This window comes from Silurus aristotelis (assembly GCF_946808225.1).
Source record: "Silurus aristotelis genome assembly, chromosome: 15".
Taxonomy (NCBI): Eukaryota; Metazoa; Chordata; class Actinopteri; order Siluriformes; family Siluridae; genus Silurus; species Silurus aristotelis.
The window spans coordinates 18,781,183-18,797,755 of record NC_139588.1 but is presented as its reverse complement, the minus strand read 5'-3'; the positions used below and the strand labels follow the sequence as shown (position 1 = coordinate 18,797,755).

Below are 16,573 nucleotides of genomic sequence, written 5' to 3'. Positions count from 1 at the left end.
CTCTCCCTGGAAATGTGCACTAATATTCTCAGAAGTAGTGTTTATTCCAATGGCGTTAGTTGGAAAACATGGCTAGTGTAAAAAAAAATTTTATATTTACTTTGTATCATTAACAAGAAGTTAATTTTGACTGCAGAAAGAAAGAAGAATTCACAGCGTGTGTGCAAAATAACCACATAAACCATACTGTCTGTTATTGATTTTATAATAGGGGCCACAATGAATTCTTCTGACCCACACAAATCCGACAATCTTCATCTGTGTTTAACTCATAATTGTAATACTGATCATCCAGAGTGTGTGATGAATATGTAGTTAGACTGAAAGCAGTGAGAAACGTAATCAATCTGCATCAACCAGAAAGTTATCAAACTGTGCAAAGTCAAACGACGACGTTCCGATCGCAGCCCAGCCGTTCTTGGGGTGAAGTACGACAGCATTCTTCCATAAAGGAAACCCGTTCAGCATTCCGAAAGCAAAATTACCCTGTTAAAACAAAAAACCACATTATAGGGCAAAGCGCCGATTTATTCCAGTTTTAAGATTCTCGTCTCAAAACCTAAAACGTTTTTACCTTCACTGTAAGTGTCAGCGTGTGCCATATACCCGGTCTGGTCCCTGATAATCCTTCCACAATAACTTTTTGTGCAACTTAAACAAGAAGGAAGAGCTCTCAATGCTTTTTTTTTCCCCAGAATGTTAAACACACTGAATTGTTGATGCAATAAGTAAGAGATACAGGATTAGTCACTGACCTATATCATTAGTCACTTTGTATGTGCCATTTGCAAAAACCCAGTAAAATACACCTTTGGCTATTCGGACTGCTTCCCCAGTTTGATCCACTCTGGCTGCAATGAAAACGCCGCTGTCTTCATTTTCAAGGTAAATATCACAGGAGACTGAAAGGTCCTGCCTGTTTTAATGTGATGCAGTGAATCAATACTTGGAAATCCAAACAAATCACAATTATAAATCAAGATATTAGCAGGCGGCAGGAGTGATTTGTGATAGAAGAGTGTCTGCAAGAGTGAAATTGAAAGTTTATAGGACTGTGGCGAGACCTGCGATGTTGTATGGTTTAGAGACAGTGGCATTGAGTAAAAAAACAGGAGGTAGCAGAGCTGAAGATGTTGAGGTTTTCAGTGGGAGGATGGACAGGATTAGAAATTAGTTTATTAGAGGGACAGCACATGTAGGATGTTTTGGGGACATGGTGAGGGAGGCGAGATTAAGATGGTTTGGACATGTGCAGAGGAGGGAGAAGTTTGGAGAAACAAAGTGTCCACATCTCAAGAGTGTGTAAAGCTGTTATTCATGTTATTATTCAATGAAAATAAAGTTCAACATCTGTACATTTATATATTTGTTTGGCAAAAGTTGTTGCATATAAACAAAAGTAAAGATGCATGTGTCTTTCAAAAACAATAAAAGAATAGGTTTTCCAGATGCTAAAGATTATTTATGGTCTAAAAGTAAAACTTTATATTGTGGAATCTTATTGAAAAAAATTCTTGTTTCTGATTGGCTGGCAGGTGTACACTGTTACACAAAGTAGAGATGACGTTTGTTGACATTAATTAATTGATTAATTAATATTCATTGAAAGGCGTACAGAAGATTTGAATTTTGTTTTACATGGTATCTATTCGAAATCAAAAATAATTTGAAAATGTAAATATTCCAAAAGGTTTTTATATATACAGTGGGTACGGAAAGTATTCAGACCCCCTTAAATTTTTCACTTTTTGTTATATTGCAGCCATTTGCTAAAATCATTTAAGTTCATTTCTTTTCCTCATGAATGTACACACAGCTCCCCATACTGACAGAAAAACACAGAATTGTTGACCTTTTTGCAGATTTATTAAAAAAGAAAAACTGAAATATCACATGGTCCTAAGTATTCAGACCCTTTGCTGTGACACTCATATATTTAACTCAGGTGCTCTCCATTTCTTCTGATCATCCTTGAGATGGTTCTACACCTTCATTTGAGTCCAGAAATTTTTGATTATACTGATTGGACTTGATTAGGAAAGCCACACACCTGTTTATATAAGACCTTACAGATCACAATGCATGTCAGAGCAAATGAGAATCATTAAGGTCAAAGGAACTGCCTGAAGAGCCCAGAGACAGAATTGTGGCAAGGCACAGATCTGGCCAAGGTTCCAAAAAAATTTCTGCAGCACTAAAGGTTCCTAAGAGCACAGCGGCCTCCATAATCCTCAAATGGAAGACGTTTGGGACGACCAGAACCCTTCCTATAGCTGGCCGTCCGGCCAAACTGAGCTATCGGGGGAGAAGAGCCTTGGTGAGAGAGGTAAAGAAGAACCCAAAGATCACTGTGGCTGAGCTCCAGAAAAGCAGTCGCGGGGGATGGGAGAAAGTTTTAGAAAGTCAACCATCACTGCAGCCATTCACCAGTGGGGCTTTATAGCAGAGTGGCCTGACGGAAGCCTCTCCTCAGTGCAGGATACATTAAAACCCGCATGGAGTTCTCCAAGATGGTGAGAAATAAGATTCTCTGGTCTGATGAGACCAAGATAGAACTTTTTGGCCTTAATTCTAAGCGGTATGTGTGGAGAAAACCAGGCACTGCTCATCACTTGTCCAATACAGTCTCAACAGTGAAGCATGGTGGTGGCAGCATCATGCTGTGTGGGTGTTTTTCAGCTTCAGGGACAGGACGACTGGTTGCAATCAAGGGAAAGATGAATGCGGCCAAGGACAGGGATATCCTGGACGAAAACCTTCTCCAGAGTGCTTTGGACCTCAGACTGGGCTGAAGGTTTTACCTTCCAACAAGACAATGACCCTAAGCACACAGCTAAAATAACGAAGGAGTGGCTTCACAACAACTCCGTGACTGTTCTTAAATGGCCCAGCCAGAGCCCTGACTTAAACCCAATTGAGCATCTCTGGAGAGACCTAAAAATAGCTGTCCACCAACGTTTACCGTCCAACCTGACAGAACTGGAGAGGATCTGCAAGGAGGAATGGCAGAGGATCCCCAAATCCAGGTGTGAAAGACTTGTTGCATCTTTCCCAAAAAGACTCCTGGCTGTATTAGATCAAAAGGGGGCTTCTACTAAATACTGAGCAAAGGGTCTGAATACTTAGGACCATGTGATATTTCAGTTTTTCTTTTTTAATAAATCTGCAACAGTGTCAACAATTCTGTGTTTTTCTGTCAGTATGGGGTGCTATGTGTACATTAATGAGGAAAAGAAATGAACTTAAATGATTTTAGCAAATGGCTGCAAAATAAAAAAGAGTGAAAAATTTAAGGGGGTCTGAATACTTTCCGTACCCACTGTATATATATATATATATTATTGCTTTAACAATATGTGTAAAGCATGAACCATGTGTTGTGAACCAACCAGCTGTGGTCTCCGATGATACTGATGGTCTGATCTGCATCGTAACCCCAGGAAACTGGCCAGTGGTTGACCACCTGGCGTAAAGTGTACCTGTGTGCCCCTGAATCCGTGAGGTTTGTGAAGTACTCAAACACACCTGTCTGATCAGCAAAATATGGGGCCTCTGAGAAGGGAGAGCTTACTGAGAATGAAAGGGGAAATGAGAAAGAAAAACAATATTAGAACTAGCATGTCTACTTCACTGAATTTTTTTTCACAGACGTTGGAATTAAATTCAGTAAAAAAGAAAACATCAAGAGGTGTTCAAACCTACAGGCATCGAAGTCATCAAAGTATTTTTTGGGAAATAAAGCAGAATCTGGAGGATCAGGGTAGAAGCCTTTCTGCCCAGTGGTGATAGTTGTGAACGTGTAAAGTTCATCAACGTCCAGCTTCATGGTAAAACGTCCGTTGGAGACCTGTTCAGACAGACGGTTTTTAAATATCATGCTAGATAACATGACAAGAGCTACTATAAGATTCTGTGTTCGGAATAGAACAACCCAAATTAGCCGGGTTCACCTTTATGGGCTCTGCTTTCCTGAAGAGTACATCTTTAGTGGTATTGAAATCCAGTTTTGTATACCACAGCTGCAGCTGAGTGATTGCAGCCTATTAAAAGAAGGGAGCACAGACAGTCAGGGTAGACTCCTACAGTAGAGAGACGACCTGACATTATTTCAATTACGCTGCACCTACAAAGGAGCCTTTGAGCTGAAAAGATGCAATCTGAGCCGAGACGTTGTAAGGAGGGAGTGGAGGCCTAATGCACTGCGAGTGATTGTGTGTCTGAAAGAAAAAGGAAGGAAATTAAAGCTACAGGATCTCTCATTGTGGCAGAACTGCGAGCATTTCTTGTTAGAAGTGTGACCTTCTAGCAGGACAAGAAATAAAATAACCCACCATGGTTTCTATGATGATTGTGAGGTTCCCTTGGCCGTCTGTCAATGCTACATAACTTCCACCATGAGTAAGGTTCCCTATGGTCTGGAGATATGTCCAGCCGGGTTGTACAAACTGAGTAGTGTGAGCTATAGCACAAACACACAGAATGATCAATTATATAGCTCTATACAATTCATTTTTATTCATACAGCGCTTTTAACAACTATCACAATGCAGCTGTACAGATAGTCACAGGTAAATGTTGATCTCTTATTAGCAAGTCAGAGGCGACAGTGGAGAAAACAGTCCCTTCAGATCACATGAGGAAAAAACTTTAAGAGAAAAAGGGAACCTGATCTTTCCTGAGTGACACACACAGAAAAACTGTATGCTATACAGGAATATAACTCGAGCAATGCTAACAGCATTAAAAAGATGTTCAGCATTATTATCAGCGCCACTTTTTATATTACATATTTATTGGTTTTTAATTCTCTAAAACCAAAGTGAAGTGTTTCACAAATGAGACTTGAGCACATAAAGTACTCTTGAGCACTATAAAGTACTTTTAAGCACATAAAGTACTCCTGAGCACTATAAAGTACTTTTAAGCACATAAAAAGGCAAAACCATTACTGGTCTTTTTTTTTTTTTTTTTTTATGAAGATGGAGCAAAACATTTGCAGTTCCTCATTGCATAAACATTCAACTATTGTGTAACAGTAGCTACAGCAATATGGATCAAAGTTCAATACATTCAATAAATTCATATATTAAAAAAACATTAGGTCTGGGGTTCAAGCCCCGGTATCGCCAAGCTGCCACTCTTGGGCCCTTGAGCAAGGCCCTTAACCCTTTATGCTCCGGGGGTCCCTTACGAGGGAAATATCAAGGTCCGTGACGTTGGAGTGACGTGGGGCCGCCTTCCCGTGGGCTCACCACCTGCAGGAGGGACCGTAAGGGACGGTGCTGTGAGGATTGGGCAGCAGTCGAAGGCGGGGGCCTGCTTAGACTGCTGCCCCCGCGACCCGAATTACGGATAAGCGGGAGAAAATGAATGAATGAATGAATGAATAGGTAAAACACAGGATTTTTGATGAACTTTTGTTACATTTTTGGACATAATTCAATTGGAGCCATTTGTTCTCACAACTACCAGGAAATGGTCATTTTAGTGCACCATTATTCTGTTGTGTATGATTTTATCTCAATGTCCAGGACCAGCACATCATTAAGGTGGGATGGGTAGACAAATAGGACTAACAGAAATCAAAAATTACCTTTTTTAGATGAACCATGTTGAAAAATCGAACAACACCAAATAAGCAATTTTTAAAGCCTGTGTTAGCTTGTAGTCTCAGTTATCTCAGATCAGTAACTTATCAAATTACAACTTACAAATCTATAAATGTACCATAACCATAATGTTAACTGTGAATATAAATGAAGTGTCTGTCAAAGGTTTCTAGTCTTCTATAGTTTTTAAGAGACACGTTTATGTTTCATTTAGTTCTACGCAGCAGACTAGGTCATATAACGGGATGAAGATTTATTACGACCAAACAAATCTTTAAATGTGCAGATGAAGTTTAATTTCATTGGAAAAATACATCTCAATAAGGCAGTTCAATAGGATTTAGGTGCAGTGACTAGGCGGTCCATTCCATGATATATAACACTCCAGCTGCTCCAACTGCCTGCTCAGTAAATAACACTTACAGAAAAACATGGACACATGCTTTGGGTCATTGTCTTGCTGTATGGTGAATTTGGTTCCAATGAGCTGCAGTTAGGCAGAATTACATAGTGTTGAAATATGGAATGGTCCCATGTTGGTTTAATGTTTCTTTCACCTAGAATAAGCCCCCAAACTTTCTTTGCTATAAAACATCCCCAAATCAACTTCAAGCTCTATGTTTGATTGTGGGGGTGAAGCAGTTTGCCAACTCATCTGTTTTCATGAGATCTTACATACGTTTTTCTGTTAGAGCCAAATAAATGTCCAATTTGCACTCATCTGTCCACAGAACATTCTTCTAAGAATTCAGTGTCCAATTCTTGTGTTTTTTGCATTTTAACCATGTTTTTTGCATCTAAACAAAATAAACATGTATGTTATATATGAATGTATAAATTGAAATCAAATCAAGTTCGTCCTCATTGATTTCTTGCTATATAACTAAAACACATTATACTATAGCTTATCCAGTACATTTTTGGGTGAAGGGCAGTTTTCACCCAACTAATCACCCCTAATGTGAAAATATGAATTATTTGATCATTGTATTGATGTTTTATGTATAAACTGTGCATGTATATTCACCTGTTATCCATATTGGGGTTTCGACGGCGTAATTCCCACTCCACGGCTCTTCTGCAGTCATCAAACCGTCTCGACCAAAAGACAAATCTTCATAATAGCTTGCTATCAGATTCCAGGAGATAGTCCTAGTTTGTAAAATAATAATAACAATAATAAAACTAAAGAGAAAGAAAGAATTCTAAAAAAAAAAAAGATGGGTTATTGAGCACTTCGTCATTGCTGAGTAAAAGAGGGGAGGTCTGGGGAGCATTTTACTCACGACGTCATCCTGCCATTGACATAATTCCAGTTAAGAATACGAGCCCAGCATCCTGCCCCGAAGTCATCATTATACGTGCTGTAATCTTCAGAAGACCACAGCTTTTTCCCCGTTAACAGCGCCTCCCTCGTGGTCGTTGTACCAGGGTAGTGAACACTGAGGAATAAAATGTTATTATTATTATATTGTTATTATTGTAATATTGTAAAAGGAAGTGAAATGGGGCATAATAGGTTGATGATCTCGGTCTTACCCAATAACTTCAACAGCATCATTGAGATAGGAATCAACAAGCATGGCACTGGAAATGTCCCAATTCCCATCTGCTGCAATAATGCCTACGTTTGGTAAATGAGCTCGGTCTAAAGTGTCCTGAAGAACCTAAATGTTCACAACACGCACAATTTCAGAAGACACGTACATTCATTTTTCACACTTTGTCATGTTCTGTTCTATGAGAAAGTCCCATTTTACCTGGATGTACTTTGAATCAAATCTCCGTTCATTCCATACCTAAAATTTGAAGTTAAAACATTTGCATTATTTTGGAAAAGTTTTACATGAATAGCCTAATGAACTCTATAATTAAATAAATAAATAATAATAAACACACCCCTATGTAATCAATATCTAAACCATGATGTTGTTTAGCGCCAATCACCCAAGACACAACATAGTTAGCAGTAATGTCTGGAAAGCTGTACGGCCAGTTGGTTCCGTTACCAACCCATCCTGGAAAAGCCCAGGGGAGACCTTTAGAACATCGAACATAAAACAATAGTTCAGATTTCGGTGAAAAAAGGATGTAAAAAATCATTTTTATAAGTTTATCATATAATATACAAAGATAAATATAATTATGATCAACAATGTGATGACAACTCGAGACGTTTTGTCACCATTCAAAAAAACCCAAAAAAACATTTAGACTCAAAAACTACTTACCTCCTTAATAACTCCCCAATTTATGCAGGTGGTGCAAAAGTAAAATAAATAAATAAGAATAAAAATAGCATTTAGCAGGATACAGTTATCCCAGGATTCACACTTTTACTGCACTGTTTTAGCGTCTGTCCGTTTATTCGTTTTCTGGTTGTTCATCCATTTTCAGAAATGAAATGTTCACAGGAACCCTTTAGAGAACTTAGTTGATCATTGGTTAATATGATGGCATACACCCCTCTTTATTAGTGACATTCATGATTCATCTGCACAATTCATCGATTCAAAGCACAAAAATCATTTATAATAGAAATGTGCCGAAGATAAGATTCACAGATTATGGTTTATTAACTGGTTTAACCTTTTTTTTTGCATTTAACGACTTACACAATGAACAAATGCCTAGATGTTTTCAGGGTTAAGACTATGCAGGTAAGAACCAGATCAAAATGGCAAAAACAATTACTAATCTGTGCAAAGTTTTCCTTCTCAATATCGTCAGGTCTTTTAGCCTTATCAAATGAATTATGATCTTACCGATGAGTATGATGTTTGGGTTCCTCTTTTTGGCCTCCTTCATAAGCCACCACTCATAGCCACGGAAGTAATTCTCATCAGTGCTGCTGTGCATATGTGAAGGTTCAGTGCCATCTGTAGTAGAAAGCGAAAGCGCATGAATGAAAAGACAATGAATCCATTTGGAGGTATTTTGGAGAAAACTCAATTTTCAGTTCAATTTGGTTCTTTAAAGTGCTATTCAACGATGGACATTGTCCCCAAGCAGCTTTACAGAGATAAGTACGTATACAATTTTTATTTATTCTTTAGTGCCTAAAGTGTAGCAGTGATGTGGAAGCTAGTGACAACAGTGGAAATGCAAACCCACCCTCATGTCTTCAGCACCACTCATATTACATCACTTTATTACTACAAGCTGTTATCATGCTGTTTCTGCACATCTGTCTTATGCTGTCTTGTGTTGTCTTTGCACTGTTTGCACCAGGTTTCACAGGATGCACTTTATGTGGCGAGGACACTTCGCCCTTAGCCCTGTGTTTTCTGTGATCGTTGTTGTATGTAGCACCAGGGTTCAGGAGGAAACGTTGTTTTATTTCACTGTGTAATGCGTCAGCTATATATGATTGAAATTACAATAAAAGCTTCTTGACTCGACTTGATCTGGGTGGCACCGGGTGTCCATTCATTACAGTTTTATCGTTGATGAGGTGTACTGTTCAGTGAACTGGTAAATGATTTGCACTTCATTGTAGAACTGTTCATGCAATTGTAATCCTTTGCCATTGGAGCAGTGTTTTTATTCATTAAAGTCCAAATTCATCCTCCAAGCTATTGAGGTGCTCACTAACTTCATGGATCTTTAGGCTCTTCGTGCAGAACCATTCTCAGCTTCACAGAGTGGTCTCCAATAGAAGAGTGAAGTGAAGCAATTCTGAACCGAAATTACCCCTGACACACCCTGTCCACCGTGACTCACTGTATGTGTGTGTGTGTGTCAGCAAGATACAGTAAGCTTGACAGACACGTGATTGCATGAACAACTGATCATCTGAAACAAAGCGTTTATAGTCCGGTCAAGGTTTGAAACCTAAAACTCAATCACCAGGGAAACTCTTCAACAATAAAAGAGACTTACCTGTTGTTTGCGAATCACCTCCTATTTCCACTTTAAGAATGTGTAGTGAAGCTCCAAAGTTAGGCTAGAAGGAATACAGAGCATTCCGATGGTCTTTAATTGCTTGACATTTAGAACAGTTATTTTTTTAAATATCAGTTGCATTAGAAAAGTAAAAGGATTGTCAAAGAAATGTATGAGTAATGCATGTAAAAATGCAAAAACTATATTTGGAAGCTTTGAAGGCATTTAAAAACTACAATTGGATACATTCATGTCACACTTCCTTATTTTAAAGACAGTGACCACAATTCTATACACTTACCAGGCATAACATTATGGCATTAAACCATTATGACCGGTACAGTGAATGACACTGATTATCTCTTATTTATGGCACCTGTTAGTGAATGGGATGTATTAGGCAGCAAATAAACATTTTGGCAGCAATTGAACTTTTTGGGCAGCAAATGAGAACTTTTTGGGCAGCAAAAAGTTCAATTGAGGACCAACAGAATATTAGGCAGGTGGTCATAATGTTATACCTGATCAGTGGCCATTTGTATATGAAAATGTATGAACTTTAGGATCGCTGTATAACACAAATGAATCAAATCAGTCTAAATGGACTACACATATGCACATTACTGGCATGAGATATACAGTAATGCAGTCACTAACCTTAAACAAATAATCCAGTATTTGACTCCGATAAGGTTCTTTATAGTTGATCAGAAGTCTCGAAGTAGCCTAAAAACATAATATAAAATCGAATTATTATAAGTAATAATATTACAGAAAGGAATGGGCAGATCAGGAATAATGTAGATGTGCACAGGTAAACTCACCCCTCCTCCACTTAACCCTCCAATACCATCAAACCGCCTGCCCAGTCCGAGCCTGTCGTCCAAAATGTACATTTCTGCCACACATAATTTAATCCATGTCAGAACAAACAAGGCTACATGTAAGTTCATCGCGACGCCTCTCTCTCATTACGTAGGACTCACACACACTGAGCACTGAAAGCAAACGCTGTTTACATACAGCACTGGGTTACCGCTTTTCTGTTTTACTTCCTGGTTTAGCACGTGATACTCGTACCTTCCGCTTATTGGCTGCCTATGACCGGGGGGGGGGTGTTTCTTTCGGCTTCTCCCATTAGGGGTCGCCCCAGCGGATCCGTCTCCATACCCCCCTTGTCCTCTACAACTGCCTCTTTCAACCCAACCACCCGCATGTCTTCCCTCACCACATCCATAAACCTCCTCCTTGGCCTTCTTCTTTTCCTCCTTCCTGGCGGCTCCATCCTCAGCATTCTTCTACCGATATACCCCATGTCCCTCCTCTGCACATGTCCAAACCATCTCAATCTCACCTCCCTCACCTTGTCTCCAAAACGTCCTACATGCGCTGTCCCTCTAATAAACTCGTTTCTAATCCTGTCCATCCTTGTCACTCCCAACAAAAACCTCAACATCTTCAGCTCTGCTACCTCCAGCTCCGCCTCCTGTCTTTTACTCAATGCCACTGTCTCTAAACCATACAACATCTCAGGTCTCACCACAGTCCTATAAACTTTCCCTTTCACTCTTGCAGATACTCTACTATCACAAATCACTCTTGCTACCACTCTTCTCTACCCACTCCACCCTGTCTGCACTCTTTTCTTTACTTCTCTAACACACTCTCCATTACTTTGCACTCCATTACTTTGCACAGGTACCTGAACTCATTCACCTTCTCCACCTCTTCTTCCTGCAACTGCACCACCCCACTGCCCTCCCTCTCATTCACACACATGTACACTGTCTTACTCCTATTGGCTTTCATTCCCCTTCTCTCCAGCGCATACCTCCACCACTCCAGGCTTTTCTGAACCTGCTCCCTGCTCTCACCAGAAATCACAATATCATCCGCAAACATCATAGTCCATGGAGACTCCTGTCTGACCTTGTCCGTCAACCTGTCCATCACCACTGCACACGGGAAAGGGCTCAGAGCCGATCCTTGATGCAGTTCAACCTCCACCTTGAACCAGTCTGTTGTAACTACCGCACACTTCACTGCTGTCACACTGTCCTCATACATGTCCTGCACCACCCTCACATACTTCTCTGACACACCTGACTTCCTAATACAATACCACAATTCCTCTCTCCACCCTGTCGTACACTTTCTCTTAACCCACAAACACACAATGCAACTTCTTTTGACCTTCTCTGTTCTTCTCCATCAACATTCTCAAAGCAAATATTGCGTTTGTGGTGCTCTTCCTCACAATTAAACCATACTGTTGCTAAAACTAATGTAAAACTTGTCTGTTTGAGCAACTGTCTAAGTGCAAAGAAAGAGAAGAAATGGGAACCTGTGGATTTTCTATGTTCTTTTTTTTTGTCGTGTCTTTAATAGACCTGAACAAGTTCTTTGAAAAATATGTCTACCATGTCTACCATGTCTCTCTCTCTCTCTCTCTCTCTCTCTCTCTCTCTCTCTCTCTCTCTCTCTCTCTCTCTCTCTCTATATATATATATATATATATATATATATATATATATATATATATATATATATATATATATATATATATATATATATATAAAGAAATGTCATAATAATAATAATAATAATTAAAAAGAATACATAAAAAATGCATAAAGATATATTATTAGATATAGACACTAATAAACTAAACAAGGTGAATATTTGTTGTGTCATCCTTTTGCTTAAACTGGTGCATTATGTAATATATTTCTTTTTATTTACTGGCATGCAATGATTTAAAATTTGCTTGTCATTATTAAAGTCATTTCATTATTAAACTTAAAATTATTAGGGTGTTTCAAGCTTATATACTTTGCCTTCTGTGCAAATAAAGTAATAAATAATAAATGTATCTATCTATCTATCTATCTATCTATCTATCTATCTATCTATCTATCTATCTATCTATCTATCTATCTATCTATCTATCTATCTAGTTTTTATTTGTAATTAAAGCAACATGTCTTTATCATATTTCCATTCCTACCATTTTAAGATTTGCATTAATTAATAACAATATTTGTAAAATATATATTTTAATATAATTTATATAATAGTACAGTGACAGATCCAAACTCTGACCCCAATAAACACAATGTGATTACACAATCGTGGAGTCTTGTCTACGTCACAGGTTTTCCATGTTCCCATTGGCTACTTTACTAGAACCAGGAAGTGAAAGTAAAATTTCTTGCTGCGTCTCAAACGGACACTTGAAGACAACTTTATAGTGTTTACAGCCTTCATTCTAGAGTTTATCTAGTGCACTTTTAAAGGGAAACAGGAAGCGATTTGGAAGTGAATTCGAGGTTAAATTATCGATTAGACCTGAACAGAAACAGGAGCTGAGTCGTGGAAATGTCGGTGAAACAGCCGAAGCAGACTGTACTGAACCCGGTGAGAGATAGACTCATTGTGTTGATGTCATTTAGTTATTATTATGTAGTTAAATTAATTTGTAAAGTTATTAATTGTCCCTTGTCTAGTATAAAGTCTGGCAAAGGGGTTTGGTAAGTTGTACCAGGGGCCTTGAGCAGTTACAGTGCTGTTTATGATGTTCATTTAATATCAACAAACATACACATAGTTCTTTACTATGAAAATAAATGTTTAACTTTTTAATAAGGATGTTTAGTAAAGGTATTGCGGACTTCATGATATAATATCATTATTATTATTATTATTATTATTATTATTATTATTATTATTATTATTATTAACAATAACAATGGGTGATAATATAGTATAATAATGCAATTAGTTGTGATTTTCTCAGCCCATCCCCATATCAATAAGCATCCTGGATGGCCTTCATCCAGGTGAGATGGTTCTTATCCAAGGCTCAGTTCTAGATGATGCAGACAGGTGAGTTATACAATGTGTTAATCCAACTTCTACATTACAGATGTCCAAACTAGGGCCTGTGGGGCAAAGTTGGCTTGTAGTGACCATTGATTTGGCCTGACATGTCATATTTGAGAAAAGAAAGAGGCATTTGGAAAATGGCATTTGGAAAAATAAGGAGCAGCTTTGTGGATCTCATAAGATGGTATTGTATATCTGTGTTAGGCATTGAACTCTGTTGTCAAGTCAAGTAGGCTTTTACTGTCATTCCAACCATATACAGAGAGTAGACTACACAGTGAAACGAAACACTATGACTATCATCAGACTATGTAATTGGACAAAAGTAACACAAAACTACAACCCCAATTCCAAAAAAGTTGGGTCACTTTGCAAAATGTAAATAAAACAAGAATGCGATGATTTGCAAAACTCATATTTTATTCACAATAGAACATAGAAAACATATAAAATGTTCAAACTGTACCTTTTTAATGAAAAAATAAGGTCATTTTGAATTGAAAAAACAAAGTTGTAATGGACCAAAAGTCTGGTGTTATTATTTTTAAACAGTTTAGCAATGAATAAGGTTAATTGACAGTAGAAATAGTTTATCTTAGAGAGGCACAGTCTCTAGACCTTTCACCATTTAAAAACATTTGACACATCATAAAATGAAAAACACAACAAAGGACACCCAGAACTGTTAAGCAGCTAGAATCCTGTATCAGACTCATATGGGGCGACATTCCTCTTCCAAAACTTCAGGTCTCCTCAGGTCCCAAATGTATACAGGCAGAAGACGTGATGCTACACAGTGGTCAACATGGACCTGTCCCAACTCTTTTTAAAACATGTTGCAGCCATCCAATTTAAATGACCTTGTTCTTTCCTTAAAATGGTACATATCCTCAGTTCAAACATTTTATATATTTTTTGTTTGTTTTATTGTAAATAGAGAATGGATTTATGAGATTTGCAAATCATTGCATTCTGTTTTTATTTACATTTTTCCCTGTGTCTCAACTTTTTTTTAAATTGGGGTTATATACAAACTAAGTAGGACACTACAAAAAGAAGTTCACATGTGCGACATTTAGTGAAAAAAACCCATAAGACAGTAGACACAGGGACACAGCAGTACCAAGAAGATTTGTGATAGTGCCAGTTAATTGTCTGTATAATAATAAATACTGTAGATGTAAACCCTAAATTTAATTGCTTTAGCAGCAAAAAGATCAAAACAGTATTTGTGTCTAATTAATGAGTTTGTTGAATTGTGTGTGTATCTGCGGTAGTCCAGTCCCAATAAATTGTGCAATAGCTTCTTACTGCAATCCATTTTACAATTGTACGATTGGAACAACTAAATAGTAGACCTTTAAAAATAAATCTGCATTAGTTAAGCAGATTACACTGTCGTTGTTTTCTGTTTATTTGTTTACTTTTCTTTATATATAAAATCATAAACCACAGCAACTTTTAATATAATCTTCGGGTACAATGCAACTTTTATTTTCGGCTCACGGCCCTCAATCACATCGGATCGTAGAAAAAAAGTATGGGTATCTCTTTTCTGAGAAAATGACCAGTAACATTGTCATGCTGTTGATATTCAGCATCAGCGCGGTTTAAACTCAGGGTGTTGTAGGGTTGGCTCGGCACTAATATGCGATGTGATAGAATGTGATGACACACCCTCCTGTAATTAGATGATATGAAAGGAATAGTTTAATAATTATATTAAACTTACTATGAGAAATGACCAGGAGTCAGTCATAGGAGTGATATTTGAGTGATATTTGGGTGATATTTTTGTGATATTTAAAAGAACAATCATAATTCCATCACAGAGACAACAAACGCTGGACAGACTAAAGTTAGTCGAACACTATTAAGGGAAACCAATGAAATGACAGTAGAAATTTGCAGATGAAAGAATTTTCTAAAGAATTTTTTTTTTTTGCAGGTTTCAGGTGGATTTCACGTGCGGCAGCAGCATTAAACCCAGAGCAGATGTTGCGTTTCACTTTAACCCACGCTTCAAAAAGAATCACATTGTGTGTAACACCTTGAACCTTGAGTACTGGGGCAAAGAAGAAATCCATTATCTGATGCCCTTCAGAAAGGGGGCTGAGTTTGAGATCATTGTGCTGGTGGAGAAAGATTTGTACAAGGTGAGGGTGGTGATTGTGTGTTGTAAAATTCTTTAAGCACTACTTCAGCTGGATTAATTTACACATCATGGTCAGGTAATTTAGAAAGGGATTACTTGTTGACTCGGACAGAGTGTCAGCTCATGCTGAATTGAAAAGTTCTCAATAATTGATTACATTTCCACCAAAGGTAAAACTATCCTGGCTAAAATAGGGTAAAACCTTAAATCCTGGCTTTGTGCACGTTTAAGGGTTTGTGCCGTCTTTCCTTCTTACCTCCAGGTGGCAGTAAATGGGACTCATGTGCTGGAGTACAAGCACAGGATTGATCTGGCCAGAGTGGACACACTGTCTGTTTCGGGAAAGGTTCAAATCCAGGCCATTGGATTCATTCCAAGCACAGTGAGCTCCTGACATTATCATCACGAGGAGTTTTCTGCAATTAGACATTCTGCTGTTTGCCATTTATACTCTGATATAAAGCATTATGTATGAGAACTCACATTTTTACATCTTTGTTTTTTTTTTGTTTTGTTTTTGTTTTTTTCGTTTTAAGAGTACTCCATCACCTGTGAAAGGGACCAGCACACAGTTGCCAGTAGGTACCCTTGTGATGTGTTCCTCTTAGACCCTTTTCTTATAACAGCAAAATGAGTACTATACTCTAGGTACTATAAGTACTAACCAGTTCTAGTTTTGTTTGTGTTATTAAATTTATTGACCACATATTGTGAGTGGGTTTTGTAAGAGCAGGGTTGAGTGTGTAAGTGCAGAGTTGAGCGTGTAAGGGCAGGGTTGAGCGTGTGAGAGAAGGGTTGAGCGTGTAAGAGAAGGGCAGGATTTAAGCGTGTAAGGGCAGGGTTGAGCGGGTAAGAGAAGGGTTGAGCGTGTAAGAGAAGGGTTGAGCGTGAAAGAGAAGGGTTGAGCGTGAAAGAGAAGGGTTGAGCGTGAAAGAGAAGGGTTGAGCGTGTAAGAGAAGGGTTGAGTGTGTAAGGGCAGGGTTGAGTGTATTAGAAAGTGGTTGAGTGTGTAAGAGCAGGTTTAGGAGTAGGGTTGAGT

At 38.2% G+C, this 16,573-nt stretch overlaps 2 protein-coding genes across 3 annotated transcripts in view; one reads left to right on the top strand and one right to left on the bottom strand.

Annotated features, from left to right (window-relative positions):
* Nucleotides 1-88: 88 nt before the first annotated feature.
* galca (galactosylceramidase a) lies at nt 89-10,558 on the bottom strand. The gene is made up of 17 exons (XM_083562508.1): nt 10,319-10,558; nt 10,152-10,220; nt 9,492-9,555; nt 8,375-8,488; nt 7,509-7,648; nt 7,370-7,408; nt 7,149-7,276; nt 6,896-7,051; nt 6,637-6,761; nt 4,332-4,459; nt 4,128-4,217; nt 3,951-4,040; nt 3,703-3,847; nt 3,390-3,570; nt 756-916; nt 575-651; nt 89-486 (listed from the first exon to the last, which is right to left on the bottom strand). The coding sequence occupies exons 1-17, from the start codon at nt 10,445-10,447 to the stop codon at nt 343-345; spliced, it is 1,980 nt and encodes a 659-aa protein (XP_083418634.1). The 5' UTR covers nt 10,448-10,558; the 3' UTR covers nt 89-342.
* A 2,041-nt stretch (nt 10,559-12,599) lies between these two features.
* The window catches only part of lgals8a (galectin 8a), a 15,111-nt gene continuing 11,137 nt past the window's right edge, over nt 12,600-16,573 (top strand). Inside the window, exons 1-5 of one of the 2 annotated variants that reach the window (XM_083561868.1) lie at nt 12,600-12,911; nt 13,291-13,379; nt 15,328-15,535; nt 15,797-15,916; nt 16,071-16,112. In XM_083561868.1, coding sequence (XP_083417994.1) covers nt 12,873-12,911; nt 13,291-13,379; nt 15,328-15,535; nt 15,797-15,916; nt 16,071-16,112 — 498 coding nt within the window. In that variant the 5' untranslated portion in view covers nt 12,600-12,872. The remainder of the gene's footprint in view (nt 12,912-13,290; nt 13,380-15,327; nt 15,536-15,796; nt 15,917-16,070; nt 16,113-16,573) is intronic. The other variant, XR_014536841.1, reaches the window with a different exon arrangement.

Coding starts and splice junctions, on each gene's coding strand:
- galca (XM_083562508.1), bottom strand. CDS start 10,447: ATGAACTTACATGTAGCCTTGTTTGTTCTGACATGGATTAAATTATGT. Junction 7,409..7,508: donor TAGATATTGATTACATAGGG/GTGTGTTTATTA, acceptor TTCAAATTTTAG/GTATGGAATGAACGGAGATT. Junction 7,052..7,148: donor GATGCTGTTGAAGTTATTGG/GTAAGACCGAGA, acceptor TTTATTCCTCAG/TGTTCACTACCCTGGTACAA.